The sequence below is a fragment of the Xyrauchen texanus genome, chromosome 36, assembly GCF_025860055.1.
Source record: "Xyrauchen texanus isolate HMW12.3.18 chromosome 36, RBS_HiC_50CHRs, whole genome shotgun sequence".
Classification (NCBI taxonomy): Eukaryota; Metazoa; Chordata; class Actinopteri; order Cypriniformes; family Catostomidae; genus Xyrauchen; species Xyrauchen texanus.
The window spans coordinates 8,133,986-8,150,274 of NC_068311.1; the positions used below are offsets into that span (position 1 = coordinate 8,133,986).

Sequence of the window (16,289 nt, forward strand, 5' to 3'; positions counted from 1 at the left end):
TAAGAATCACAGTAGATTGCTGTATGAATTTGGCTGTAAATTTACAGTAATTTTTTACAGTGTATATGTTTTATATATATATTTTTTGTATTTTCCTTGCACTGGAAGCTTCTGTCACCATGACAAATTCCTTGTGTGTGTAAGCATACTTGGCAATAAAGCTCATTCTGATTCTGATTCTTAAGAAATATTCTGGGTTCAGTAAAAGTTAAGCTCAATCGACAGCATTTGTGGAATTTTGTTCATTACTACAAACAAAAATCGAAGATCTTACAATGGAAGTGAATGGGCACAGTTTTTGGAGGGTTTAAATGCTGAAATTACAAGCTTATACGTTTATAAAAGCGTGCATTATTCGATCTTCAGCTTTATTTTGATTTGTGTTTTTATGGTCGTTGAAGGGTTTTAGGGTTTACAGTGTTATATCATCATGGTAATGAAGTTGTAAAATTGCATATAACTTAACACTGAAAAGGTTAGTAAGTGATTTTATAATACTAAAATCATGTTAACATTGTGGCTATATTTTTACAACAGTGAGTATTTTTTGTTTCAATGTTTGTGGATTGGCTCCATTAACTTCCAATGTAAGAACCTCACTGTAACCAAGATTTTATTAATATATTCTTTTAAGAAAAGGAGGAACCAGATTAAATATTTTTTTGTGGTTATCAACATTATATCACAAATGCAGTTGATTAATCTTAACTTGTATTGAACCTGTAATATTACTTTAAAACAAGATAAATGTACCTGATATGCAAAACTTGAAATATTATGTAATAATATTAATATGAAATATTAAGGCTTGTTTTTAGTGAAAGTGTCTTGATGTGTATTTTGTCTTGTGGCACTTATTTTGGATTTTCTCACTTGTTGTTTCCTGAAAAATCAGACAGTGCCACAAGAAAAAATACACTTTTGTTTTAAAGATATATTTAAGATATTTTAATGTATTCTCTGAGAACAACTCTTAAAGTCTTATATGTTGTTGCTTATCGGTACATTTATCTTGTATGTTTAGATATTTTAATTATTATAATACTTGTTTATAAATTATTATTTAAATATAATTTATGAATTATTATTATTATTGTATATATATATATTTATATATATTTTTTTTTTTGCAGATTATTAGTATATTTTCTCGAGTTGTTTGAGATAAAGTAAACTATTGTGGGATAAACCTAAATATGGAAATATACAGGGGAAATATTGTTTTTGCCTTTACATTTTCTCCCAAAGCAAAAGAAGAAATTCACTATTACTGTATGTTTCCAGACACGAGAGAGGTGGATTACGGCAATCGGATGAGGGAAAGACTAGTTTTTTTTTTTTTTATTAATGTCAGGGTAATATAACACAAAAATGATATGCATTTGCAATAAATAATACAAAAAAATATTATATTGAAATGTTTGCTAGATTTGCACACCTAAATAAGGCAGAAACACATCATCACAGACTGTGAAAGAGTCTGTAGAATGAACATATATCAGACAAAGAAAGAAAAGCAGCAGAAATTGTGTTTGTCTGTGTGTGGACATCCTCTAGCATGTATAAAGTGTGTATATGCATTTGTGTGTGTGCGTGTGTGAGTGTGTGTGTGTGTGTGTGTGTGTGTGTGTGTGTGTGTGTGTGGTAAGTCAATTTGATGGCTGTGACACTATGGTTGGCTGGAAAAATATAGGGCACTGTGTTCTGGGGGAGCAGCAGGTGCGGGATGTACCTTCCTCTCGAAGCACATCCATCTCTCTCTCTCTCTCTCTCTCTCTCTCTCTCTCTCTCTCTCTCTCTCTCTCTCTCTCTCTCTCTCTCTCTCTCTCTTTCCCTGTCCCTCCCTCTCTCTTTGAAGCAGAGTAACAGTGTTGTGCTGTTTGTCCCCATCAGAGGATTTGGCCAATTTTCTCCTCTCTAATCTAGTACACTAAATATAGTACACCAGATAAAATAAGATGTAGTGAAATAAGATCTGAGTTACCAACACTGTTTGGCAAATTAATTTGTATAACCGTTCGAGTCATTTGTTATTTCTGGATGCAGATATTTTTTAAATAATTTTGATATAGACTGATTAGTTGATGAATTTTAAACTTTCTTTGAAAAGAATCGACTCAAAATGATTTGTTCACAAACTGGGCATCTTTATGGCTTTCAAACAAGTTTTACTCTACACAAGATTACAGTATTTTAGACTAGAGCATAGTAAGAAAAATATACAGTATATTCACTGTACAAATCTCAATGACTTTTAAAATTGTCTTAATTTTCATGACTTTCCAGAACTGGAAAGCACAGTTCTAAAATTCCATATTTCCTGGTCTTCCATCACCATGGGAACCTTGTTAGCTACTAGATCAAGTGTAGTGTTTCATAACTAATATACTGTATAATCTGTGTACGTGTAAGACAATGCATTTGTATTGATTTCCTTCTAAATTAGAGGTGAAGAGTGAAGTGAAATAAGCCCTGCCAATGAGATATACAGCACAGGCCGTAGGGGCACCACATCCCAAATGTCATTAAGTTTAATATGATGCTGTTTAATGAATGCTGATCATGATTTATTTAGGGTTGTATGCATCTCTTTCTGGATATATATATATATATATATATATATATATATATATATCATGTGTAGCAAAGATGAATGTATTAGAGTGTCATGTGTCATCTACTCTATATATGGATCAAACATTTTCCCTTTAACAGTAGGCCAACATATAGAGGAAAACACACTCACACACATGCAGGCCATCACACACACTTAAATTGCTCTTTGGAATAAAATGAAAGAAGAGAGAGATAAAGTGTAGAATGTGAAGGGTACAATAACATTTTTGTTGGACATTTACCATGGTAGTTACCATGCAAATACTATAGTACTAAGGTAAATATCAAAATACCATGATAATGCATTAATTTTTTTTACATATACCATGGTAATACTATGATATTATTTAAAGTACCTTAAGTACCATGGTATATGAATATGGTAATCATTCAGTACTTTGCTCTATAGCATAGTACAATGTTATTACCATGATTGTTTGCTTGACTATGGCAGCATAACATATTTTATTTATTATTTATTTTTTACATTTACCATGGTTAATATGGTTAAAATACCATGGTAATAATTAGGAACTATGGTATATATCCAAGTACCATGGTGATACCATGTTTTTGACATATACCATGGTATCCTTTAAAGTGCCTGCAAGAACAATAATGATATATGAATATGGTAATCATTCAGTATTGTGATAAATATCAAGTAGCAAATAAATACCATGTTTTTGGACATGTGCCATGTTAATACCACGGTATTATTTTAAGTATCATGGTATGAAAATGGTAATCATTCAGTACTGTGTGTATATCAGATTACCATGGTATAACCAGCTGGATCCATCACTGTACAATGGTACCTCCACAGTATCGCCACAAGGAAATAAAAGGGAGATGGTCATGAAGATGGAGAGAGAATTTCTCATAGAAAAATGTTTTGTAAAATAAACCATATGAAAGAAAAAAATAGGTGAGATGGAACAAAAGAAAACATGAATGAGATAAAAGATAGGAGAACAATGAGCAAAACCAGAGGAAGGGTGCTAAACTGGAGTGGGAAATAACAGCAAGAATGTGAAGGAGGGTTGAAGGAGAAATAGGAGCTTGAGGGAGAGAGAGAAGAGAAGAGAAGGAAGAGAGAAGAGAAGATATTCAGCTCTTTGAGGCTCTTGTAGTGGAATAATCTATTGCCCTCCAGTGTGGAAATACCACAGAGCCTTAAGCAAAGTGAATAAAACATCAGATTATATAGGGAAAAACCCTCTCACATACACACATACTCACACTGCCTCTTTGTTTAGAGATTCTTATGTGTACATCAAGGCATCAGGATCCTATATGATTGTAAATGTATATTCAGGGTAGGATATTAAAGCAGTGGATGGAAAAAGATAGCTATATGTGTTTCATGTAAAGAATGTTAAAAGTGTGTGTAAGATTTGTAAAACATGAGACAATACCCAGAGCAAAGTACATAATGAATTTGGATATCCCTTACAAAAAAGTAGTGTGGTTCAATGATGGTATCAGATGGTAATACCATGGTACTTTGAGATATACCATGATGCTGAATGATTACCATATGCATGTACCTTGACATTTACATGGTACTCCAAGGTGCTTCGAAGAGTACCATGTAAAAAAAAAAAAAAAAAAAAACTTGATATTACCATAGTAAAAAAAAACAACAAGGTAGTACAATGGTAATTTGTAGTACTTTTCTTTTAGTAATGTTGGAGGTTGAGTGTTCTAGACAATTTATTAAATGAGGTTGAATGCTTAAGACTTCAGTATTTTTGAGGTTTATTATTTGAGGTTGAGCAAAGTATAAAATGAGTTTGAATATTTGAGGTTCAGTGAAGTATAAATATGAATTGAATGTTTGAGATTGAGCGTAATGTATAAAATGAGGTAGATTATTTTACGTTAAGCATATTATAAAAGAAGGTTGAATATTTGAGGTTGAGCATTCGATAAATATAGGTTTAATGTTTGAGATTGAGCATACTATAATATGAGGGAGAATGTCTGAGTTTGAGTGTACTATAAAATAAGGTTAAATATTTGAGGTTGAGTTTACTATACAGTACATATAGGTTGAATGTTTGGGTTGAATGATTGAGGTTGAGTGTGTGAGATTGAGCATACTATAAAATGAGGAAGAAGGTTTGAAATTTAGCATACTATAAAATGAGGTAAAATGTTTGAGACTTACTGTACTATAAAATAAGGTTTAATATTTGAGGTTGAACGTACTATAAAATGAAGTAGATTATTCAAGGTTGAGCCTACTATAAAATAAGGTTTATAGTTTGAATGTTCGATTAGTATAGGCTGAAGATTGAATGTTTGAAATTGAGCGTATTGTAAAATGAGGTTGACTGTTTGAGGTTGAGCGTACTATAAAATGAGGTTGCATATGTTTAAGGTTTGAGTGTTCTGCAAAATAAGGTTGACATTTTTTTATGTTTATTGCTGCAAAATATGTAGAATGTGTTTAATGTCCAGTATATAGATTGGATGTTTCGTTGCAGAGAATATCGTTGATGTTTTTGGGTTAACATGCTCTAAATGAGGTTGAGTATTAAATGAGGTCAAGTGAGGTCAAGTGTTCAATTTAGGTTATGTATGTTGAAATATGTGCTAATGCTTAGAATTTGAGAGTAAAGCACTGTCCTTTGAGTGAGATCAGTAAAGATCTGGTTTAGGGTAAAGAAAAGACTAATTTGTGCATAATGGAGTGTGTCAAGGCTGTGTGTGGAATAGTAAAAGACTCTGAACAGAGTCCAGTAGAGCTTTTGTCCAATGTAGCCCAATGGAAAAGTCTTTTACTAGAAAATCGCCTACACAAGCACATTTAGCTTTGCTCTTAAAATGGATGTATGTGAAAATGTTGTTTCTTAGTGATTTGATTGACTCAGATTGCTATGCATTTGGGTATGCACATTCTTTGTACTCTTAGACACATGCTGTAAATGTGTCTCTGGAAAGTGGATATAAATGTGATCTATCTGTCTCAAATGCATCTGGAAAGGCATTTACACTTAGTCTTTTCATGATTGGGTAACTATCAGTAAAATGCATCAAGTCACCAAGTGCACTGTAAAAAGTGGTAACCTGCAATTGATACCTTAAGGATTCAAATTGTTCAGTCATATTAAATTATATGTTTGACTGAAATAAAACAAGTTAATATATATATATGTATTTAGATAAACTGACAAAACATGTTTTATGGTCTGTAAATACACCCTTATAAAGACCTAAATTAATATTTTTATATATATATTTAAACAATACATGATTTGTTCCACCAGTTTAAACATTACTTAGGAGCAAAACGTTATACAGCATATAATCACGCCCCAGTATTGTCTGAGTGTGGATTTGTGACTGTGTGTTGTTGTGTATGCATATCACAAGTTCACTACTCAAGTGAGCTGTCTACTGCTTCTTGACCTTGTAGCTGTGAACTTGTTTATACTGTATGAGACATCATCTGTGTTTTGGTTGATTCTGTCTGAAGCTGTCACCGCCGGTAAAATACTTAGACACGGAATGTTGCACCCATTCATAATAACACTGCAACTAGCGAGAGAGCTCCTGCAAGCTCAGGGTGACCAGTCATAAGAGGAACAATGCCACTTGTAGAAAGATGCTTGATTATATTTACAGTGGCAAGAAAAATTATGTGAGCCCTTTGGAATCACCTGCATTTATGTAGAAATTTGTCTTAAAATCTGGTTTGATCTTCATCTAAGTTACAACAATGAACAAGAATTCTGTTTTAACTAATAACACACAAATGATGTATTGTTCTTGTACATATTGAATACATCATTCAAACATTCACAGTGTAGGTTGGAAAAAGTATGTGAACCCCTAGGCTAATGACACCACTTTGAAAGTGATGTTTATATGGTTGATAAGAGATTATTTTTAGCGTGTATGGTACACAATGTGTGTACACAATTTACCATCACATTTTTCTGTCTCCTTCCCGCTCTTTCCTGTGCTAAGCCCAGCATTGACGGTCTCTGAAGAAGTGCTGAGTTTGGTATTTGGATCTCGTCTGGGCTTGGGAGGGGGCTGTTTTCGGGACGTGGGGCTCCCCTCCTCCTCTCCCCCACCCACTGAGTGCAGAGACTGAGAGCGCACAGTGAAGCCCGGCCCACAAGGAGGAGGAACACGGTCCTGAGGGGCCGGCATTGTCATGAAGCCCATGCGAAAGTGTTTACCTGCATAACACCCACCTTCCGTCACCTGGGCCACATCCTCACCAATCCTGGAGAAAGAAAGAGATTTTAGTTTGCAATTATCACTAAGTGGCAAAATCATGTATGATCTTTTTCTTAAAGCTGCATTTAGTATTTATTTTCCTCATAAACAAGATTTGTTTTAATAGTAGTACTAATATTAATACACTCACATGAGATGAGATGAGATTCATATCAATAGCCTAATAAATGCTGTTTTATTTTACATGGATCGGGTTGTACTCATGGAGCTGACATGTTGAGAAAACATGACAAGCCGAATATTACTTATTCCGTCTCTGGAACCGCCCTGTTATTGGACACTTTATCTTGTGCAATAAATTAACCATGACTTACTGTCAATTGGGACTCCAAGGGCATCAATAACATTTGTATATAGTATACAGAGGACAGGCAATGAGGGGGTGGGGGACCGTTAATAATACAAACCAACATCGAACTTGCATTGTCTGCATAAGCACCACTGGTCAACATGTCAAAGCATGTGTACTGACCACTAGACCATGGCCACGCCCATCTATGAACTTTTGACTCTGTATATATCCTTAAACCTGGATGGATTACAGTGTCCATCAGCTAAACTTCCCAGACCAGAGCAAAGTGCAGCAGATTTGATCACTGAACACAAGACAACAGCAGCAAATATGTTGATATTCTATACCAGTACAACAGTCATTAAGGAAGACTGGCAAAGCATACGGCACAGAAACAAACACAAACATTAAACTGTATCCAGCAGGATCGGTGCCAATTTAATTTAGACGGATCAGGGAATGGTGTTTGTGGAGAATTCAAATCTGAAAGAAAATATTATGCAACTAAGAGGAATTTTGGCAATACTATACTGAAATATACAGTACTGTACTATTACAATACTATACTTTCCTATAATACGCAACACTACGCCATACTATAGTATACTACTGTATATTATATTGTGCTGCAGTGTGATATCCTACACTGTACTGTTCTATACTATACTTTGTTATAATGTGCTGCAATGTTATAGATTGTACTGTTCTAAACTATAGTATATTACACTTTTCTGAAGTGTGCTATTCTACACTGTACAATTCATTACTATTCTATACTGTAATGTGCTGCGGTGTGCTATCCTACACTGTACTGTTCTATACTATAATACACTTTGTTATTTTATATTGTGGTACAGTGTGCTATCCTACACTCTACTGTTATATACCATACTATACTATATTATACTAGGGCTGGGCGATGAATATTAACGGTATAATCGAGATAATTATGTTGACGATGTAAAATTTACCAATATCGTGATTATCGCAATAAAATTAATGTGCTTTCATTTGGCCATTACGTTTCATAAAGAGCGCATCAGTAGACTAATTACACGATCCTTCAGTGCTGCACAATTAATCAAAAATAACATAAAAATGGCCAGTTGGTCATATGTGATTATTAATCCACAAAAGGCTGCGATTAAAGACAGATGAACACGGTCTGTGTGTGATTCAGAACGAACTGGTGACGTGCTGATATGTGTGCATGCGGATGGCTGCGCTCTCAGATCACTTCACGTGCATTGTGAAATCAAAATAATGCAATTCCAAACACTATTAACAGTTACAAGATATTATACAAATCTACAAACACGGCATCATACTGTATAACAGAAAAGGAGGACATTGCAGCATTTCAGGCTTTTTCTGTGTCTAAATAAAATCTAAATACAACAGCACTTCCGGTGTCAAAATAAAAGCCACAGGTGGAGAAGTAAACAGGACAGAAATATATTGCTTTTGTATAACGCAAATCGAATAATCATAATAATAATCATAATGAATTAATAGTAAAAATATTTGTAAATAGGTAAATTATTATTTGTATTACGCTAAAATGCATCATTGTATATGCTATATAAATATAAAATGCATATCAATGAAAATTATTGAATTGCATTCTCCTTTTAGTTTATTTAATGAAAAACTAAATATTATTTTTTAATTAATGTCTTTAAAATATTGAATTTACTTGGCTGCAGTGGATGTTTTATTAAATGATGGTTCCTCTGATTAAAAAAAAAAAACACTTTTGAGCCATTTAAGAGCAAATACATAATTATCAAGAATTATAGAATATCATCAATTTGCTGAAAAATATAGAGATATAATTTTTAAGACATATCGCTCATCCCTATACTATACTATACTATACTATACTATACTATACTATACTATTTGCTTTAATGTGCTGCAGTGTGCTATTCTGAAGTGTGATATTCTACACAGTACTATTCTATGCTCTGCTAAATTAATTTGCTGCAATGTGCTATTCTACACTGCACTGTTCTATACTATAATATACTATACTACACTTATGCTATCATTTTTTATATTGTCTTACAGTGTTCTATCCTACACTGTACTATTCTATTCAATGTTATTCTAAAATGTGCTGGATTGTGCTATACTATGTGCATTATACTATACTACACAACACTGCACTATATTGTGCTGCACCTCAGTATGCCATCCAACACTACACTGTACTATACTGAACCACACTATACTATAATGCGCTGCAGTGTGCTATTCTACTACATGCTGTTTTATACTATACTATATTATATTGTGCTGCAGTGTGATATCCTACAATGTACTGTTCTATACTATACTTCGTTATAATGTGCTGCAGTGCTATCCTACACTATACTTTTCAATACCATACTATACTATTCTATATATTATAATGTGCTGCAGTGTGCTAATTTACTACAATGTGCTATCCTACACTGCTCTAATCTTTACTATACTATACTATACTATACTACATTACATTTATGCTATAATTGTCTATATTGTCTTACAGTTTTTATACTATTCTATGCAATGTTTTTCTATAATGTGCTGGATTGTGCTATACTATGTGTATTATACTATTAGGGTTGGGAGGGTTACTTTTGAAATGTATTCGACTACAGATTTCAAAATATATGTATTCAAGGTAGGCCTTGTGTTTAAAGGATATTCTGTGCAGGTCCAGAAATATGATGAGTATGATGATCTTGTAGTACATGATTTACATCTTGTTTCTTTGCCTAGATGCAGAATTCCTGTTGAGATTATTTAATTCCAATACAGCTTATAATATACAGGTTTCATATTTTATTCCATATGCTGCCTTAAGCAATACAAATTTGACAACATATGTTGTGTCTGATGTGCAGGAATGTTACAGAGGAAAGACAAATTCACTTCATCTGTTCATCCATCTATCCATTCCCTCATAACTTCATGAATCTATCTTGCCTGAGAATCATTTATGTGTAATTTAATTCAAAGCAATTTGCCTGGATTTTAGGATGATTTCTGCACTGAATAGTGGAGAAAAAATTGAGTTAGTTTCATCTGCCTGTTCATGAGTAAGTACAAGAGCGAGAGAGAAATGGAGTGAGATGGAGAGATAAGGGGGCAGTCAGTTCAATTGCTGTCTTTCAATCTCTCTCCCACTCTCTGAGGTAAACTAATCATGCTAAAGGGCAGACAGGATTTACTCACGTTGATTTTAAGTAACCATTCACTCACACACACACAAACACACACACACATTGTGGGTGTATAATCAAAGTGCAGGGTTGTTCGTAAAGAATGATTGAGCATCTGGTTTGCTGTCTGCCAACCTCACTGCACCAATGTCCCTCATTCTTCCACATCCACACATCCTCTCTATCTCACTCTTTCTCGTATCTTGTCTTTTTTTTTGTATCGTCTGCAGTTTTTCCCTCCCCTTTAGTGTTCACACTTCTCGCCATTCTGAGAGGCCAGTAAATTTAGTTACACCCCTTTTTCTTTCTTTTTACCTTTCATCCTCCCAATTTCTTTTGTCTAACTAAAGTAATCTCTTTCTTTCTTTATCTGTTTCTTTTTAGTCTCTCTATTATACTGTCAATGCAGGTATATTGGGACACTTTCTGATCATTTGTCTCTCAATCACACATTTCTCTGTCGCTATTTCATATTTCAGAAGGACTGAAGAGAGGAATGTTGTCATAAAGTTATAGTTCACCCACAAATTCTCACCCTCATGCTATTCCAGATATGCATGACTTTATTTCTTCTGCCGAACACGATTTTAGAAGATTTTTTTCAGCTCTGTAGGTCCATGCAATGCAAGTGAATGGTGACCAGACCATTCAAGCTCCAAAAATAACATAAAGGCAGCACAAAAGTAATCCATATGACTTCAGTGGATAAATCTATGTCTTCAGAAGCGATGAAGTCACTTTTGGTCAGTTATATTTCAATTTATAGTATATTTTACTATAAATCTCCACATTCCTTTTCACTTTCAGAATGTGAAACTGAAGATTTATAGTAAAAAATTACTTAAATATTGATCTGTTTCTCACCCACATCTATTATATCGCTTCTGTAGAACATAGATTTAACCACTGGAGATTACTGTTATACTGCCTTTATGGATTTTTGGAGCTTCAAATGTGTAGACACCATTCACTTACATTGTATGGAACTACAGAGCTGAGATATTTTCTAAAAATCTTTGTTTGTGTTCATCAGAAGAAAGAAAGTCACACACATCTGGGATGGAATGAGGGTGAATAAATGATGAGAGAATTTTTATTAAGTAAGGGTGTAGATGGTCACTAATATATTGGGGCGCTAGACAAGATAGAGGCTTGTAGACAAAAATCAGAATTTTAAAATCAACCCTGAATTTCACCAAAGCAAGCTGTAGGCTGTAGGTAGGATAATGCAGTTTGGGGCAGACCAATGTACAATGAGTTGCAATAGTCTAACCTTGATGAAATACAGTAAGTGAGTGGATAACAATTTCCAAGTCTTTATGGAAAAGAAAATGTTTTAGCTCAAGGTTGTTGTGACCACACCAGACAGCCATCTATTCAACCTCCCGTCTGTATGCAGACTCATCACCTTCGTGGATGAGGCCAATGACCGTGGTCTCGTCTGCAACTTCAGGAACTAGACAGAGGTGTCCTTCGCAGTGTAGTCATTTGTGTACAGGGAAAAGATCAGTCATCGCTGAGGAGCTTCGTTCTTCTTCTTTTCCACCCACTCTAAGGAGCATATTGGGAGACGAGACTTCTACAGCAGGTGCGATCAGTGGCGAGGTCTTCATCTTCGTCCCAGGAGACATTGATGAGCACCAGTGCTAATAGTGAGGGTCACAGATGTGATTTTCCCCAGTCTCACTAGCTACTGCCTATCTGTCAGAAAGCTGTTGATCCACCAAAAGATTGTGGTTGGCACGGAGAGCTGAGACAGTTTGGTTGAGAGAAGATCAGGCATGATGGTACTGAAAGCTGAACTGAAGTCCACAAATAGGATCCTTGCATAAGTCCCAGGTTTGTCGAGGTGTTGCAGGATATTATGCAGTCCCATGTTGACAGCATCATCCACCTTTTTGCTCAGTGAGCAAACTGAAGGGGGTCTAGCAGGGATCCAGTGATGTACTTCATGTAGGCCAAAAGCAGTCTCTCAAATTACATGACCACAGTCATGAGAGCGACAGGGACTGGAATAATGGTGGAGCGTTTGAAGCAGCAGGGAACTTCACACTTCTCCAATGATCTATTGAAGATATGTGTGAAGATGGGGGCCAGTTGGTCAGCGCAGACTTTCAGACAGGCAGGTGAGACACTGTCTGGGCCTGAAGCTTTCCTAGTCTTTTGTTTCTGGAAGACCCGGCACACATCCTCCTCACAGAACATAAATGCAGGTTGAGTAGCAGGAGGGGGGTCCAAGGAGGTGTTGGTGGGTGTGAAGTGAAGATCAGAGTGGGGAGGGGTGTGAGATGGGGCTTTTCAATCCTGCAGTAAAACACATACAGTTCATCAGCTTTGTTTATTCTCTACAGAGCAAGGGGGAGGTGTCTTATACTTGATAATGCTTTTCAGACCTTTCTACATAGATGCAGCATCGCTGGCTGAAAACTGGCTTTTCAGCTTTTCAGAGTAGCTTCTTTTAGCCACTCTGATTTCCTTAGTCAGTGTGTTTCTGGCCTGGTACAATATTATATCTCCACTTCTGTCAAGATTTCCTGACAGATTTTACTAAACCATGGTTCATCCTTATTGAAAAGTGTCCTAGTGTGATGCATATATTCTCAAAGAAACTGATACATGATGTTACAGTATCTGTGAGCTCATCCAGATCTGTGGCTGCAGCTCAAAAACACTCCAATCAGTGCAATCAAAGCAGGCTTGTAGTTCCAGCTCTGCTTCATTAGTCCACCTCTTTACAGTGCTTACTACAAGCTTAGCTGATTTTAATTTCTGCTTGTAGGTCAGGAGAAGACGAACCAGACATGATCAGAGAGTCCTAAAGCTGCATGTGGTACAGAGTGATATGCATCCTTTATAGTGGTGTAGCAGTGGTCCAGTATATTTCTTTCTCTGGTGGGGCATGTGATGTGTTGTTTGTATTTTGGCAGTTCACAGGTGAGGTTAGCTTTATTAAAATCTCCCAGAATAATGATAAGAGTCCAGTTGTTGTTGCTCCTTGTCTGTGATGTGATCAGCCAGCTGTTGCAATGCTGCGTTCACGCATGCTTGCGGCAGGATGTACACACTCACCGGAACAAACAAGGAAAACTCCTTGCGGCGAGTAGAAAGGCTTACAATTTATGAAGAGCACTTCTAAATTAGGTCAGCTCATTTTCTTTAATGCTGTTACATTTGTACACCAACTTTCGTTGTTGTAAAAGCATGTTCCACTGCCTCTCGTCTTCCCCGATTACACCACGTTATCCACTCTGAACAGTTGGAAGCCTGGCAGATTTAGCGCGCTGTCAGGGATGGCTTCATTCCGCCAGGTTTCCGTGAAACACAGAGCAGTAGAGTTAGAAATGTCCTTATTTGTTTGAGTGAGCAGAAGCAGTTTGTCCGTTTTGTTGGCGAGGGAGTGGACATTCACCAGATTAATACTTGGCAGTAGATACTGGCACAAGTGTGCCGGTGCACATCCTTTGCTTGCATCTCTTGGAGCACTTTTAGAACATCGCTGCGCCTCCAATGAAGATGTCTAATAAAACATTAAAATAATCAAACATCGGCAAAAAATGCTCAGCCGAATATTCAGCAGTTCATCCCTGGTGAAACTGATTGGAAAATAGTGACAAAAAACATGACAAACAAACAAAAGTAACAAAAGCTCTAGCGAGCTCCACACTGAAGCAGCATCCACTGTGCCATTTTGTAAAAACCATAAAAATGTCATTGTCTTTGTAGTTGGTTTTGTTTGTTAAGGGTTAAAGGTCATGAGAATAGTGGTTAGTGGGTCACAGCTTGGATTTCCTCTGCTAATGGATTTAATGGACACAGTTAGCAGTGACTAGTGTGTGTGAATGTGTCTGGGTACTAGATACACAGAGGATACATTGTTTTGCATGCTATTTTGGACACAATTTCTAACACACAGATCCAATGCAATTGCCATATTGACAGTTTTGTACTGACATTTTTTACTGAAATATTTTTATGTGAATTCCAGGTGTGACTGTTACAGGTGTGTGTGTGTGTGTGTGTGTGTGTACATAGCTGTAGTTTGCAGACAAATTTGTCTGACAATACCTGACATTTCAGGACATTTGATGACAGACTAATTTTCAAAAATGATTAATAAATAAAGAAATAATATGAAATATCCAGAAAATGCAAAAAGCATTAGGGTTTGGGTTAGTGTTAGTGTGTAATGTTTATAATGAGCATCTGCTATATTGTGGGTGATATAGCCTGAAAACTGCTAAAAAAAACATACTAAATACTGTCTTAATTAAAAATAAATAAAAAAAAAGGTTTGTTTGAGAGTTTTAAGTGTTAGCAGACAGAAAATATTATGATCTCAGAATAAAAACAATTGAAGTAAATGGAAAGTCCCCACCATAATAGAAAATGTGTTTGTGCAGTGTTGATGTGTTATATTTGTCTGTATCGATCAAAGCTCAGTAAATAAACTTGTGTCTCTGCCCATCCAGCCCTTCTCTAATATATCAACCTCTCATCCCTTCATATATCTCTCATGTTTATCCTGCAGTCTTTTTTTCTGTGCTTTTCCAGTTTTTGTAATTCTTGTCAGCCTATCTGTCTTTTTGTCCTTTTCATGTCCTTTGTCTTGTCTTGTGCTTTCTTCCAGATATAGCTCTCTGGGGTAATATGATTTCCTCCCTGTCATTAACTCAGCCTCATGTTATTCCAAACTCTTATGACTTTGTTTCTACTTTTGAACACAAATGATATTAGACGGAATGACAGCCTCATTCACTATTCACTGTTATTGTATGGAAAAAAAGATGCAATGAAAGTGAATGTGACTGAGGCTGTTATTCTGCCTAAAATCTCCTTATATGTTTAATGGAATAAAGAAAGCCATATGGGTTTGGAACGATATAGCAGTGAGTAAATGATTCCTTAAAAGGGATAGTTCACCCAAAAATGAAAATTATCTCATCATTTACTCACCCTCATGCCATTCCAGATGTATATGACAAAAAATAAATAAAAGATTTGTAGAGAATATTTAGACTCTAAAATATTTAATACAATGCAAGTGAATGACGACAAAAACTTTGAAGCTCTAAAAAGCACAAAAAGGCAGCATGAAAGTAACCCATACAACTCCAATGGTGAAATCCATATATTCAGAAGTGATATGATAGGTGTGAATGAGAAACAGATCAATATTTAAGTGCTTTTTTTACTCTAAATTCTCCCTGCCTAATAGGTGATGATATGCACGAAGAACGAAAAGCAATAGAAGAAGAAAGTAAAAGTGGAGATTTACAGTAAAGAAAGAGTGAACAAATTATGAGAAATGTTAATTTTTGGGTGAACTATTCCTTTAAGAAAATATCTTCTCTATATTATTTGCCATTCCTTTTTGCAGTTGTTGTTTACATTAGGTCATATTGACACTGTTTATGTTAGCATACACAATACTATTGAATGCAGTTTGCATTGGAGATTAAATTGCCTTTGGGTCTCTGGCTGCTGCTATGGCAACCATGTCAAATCTAATATCCAATCTATTTAACCTGAATTATAATTCAAATCAGAAAGCTGTGCCAGACAGTTCACCCCCTCTCTGTGTAACACAGTAATGATATATACTTGTCCAAGTATGCACACTAACTAACCCTAACCCACACACATACTGTACTCGCTACCTGCAAAAACACCACAATAATGAAAGGTTGCTTGTTTTCTGCCTTATTTGCTGTGTGTGACACAATATGATTGACGTGTGTGTATCCTCATGTAGATTTTAGATGTAATGATGAACTTAAATAACCTGAAGATCTGCATGCATTGAGCACATTATTAGGAACACTATGGTCCTAATAAAGTGATTGATGTGGTCTTCTGCTGTTGTATGCCCATCTGCCTCAATGTTCGATGTGTTGTGCATTCTGTGATGCTGTTCT

The 16,289-nt window shown here is 35.6% G+C and overlaps 1 protein-coding gene across 1 annotated transcript in view; it reads right to left on the bottom strand.

Moving 5' to 3' along the window:
• The window catches only part of LOC127630235 (neuronal tyrosine-phosphorylated phosphoinositide-3-kinase adapter 2-like), a 47,339-nt gene that overhangs the window by 20,273 nt on the left and 10,777 nt on the right, over positions 1-16,289 (bottom strand). The window contains exon 3 of the mRNA XM_052107710.1: positions 6,552-6,859. Within this exon, the coding sequence (XP_051963670.1) occupies positions 6,552-6,859 (308 nt within the window). The remainder of the gene's footprint in view (positions 1-6,551; positions 6,860-16,289) is intronic.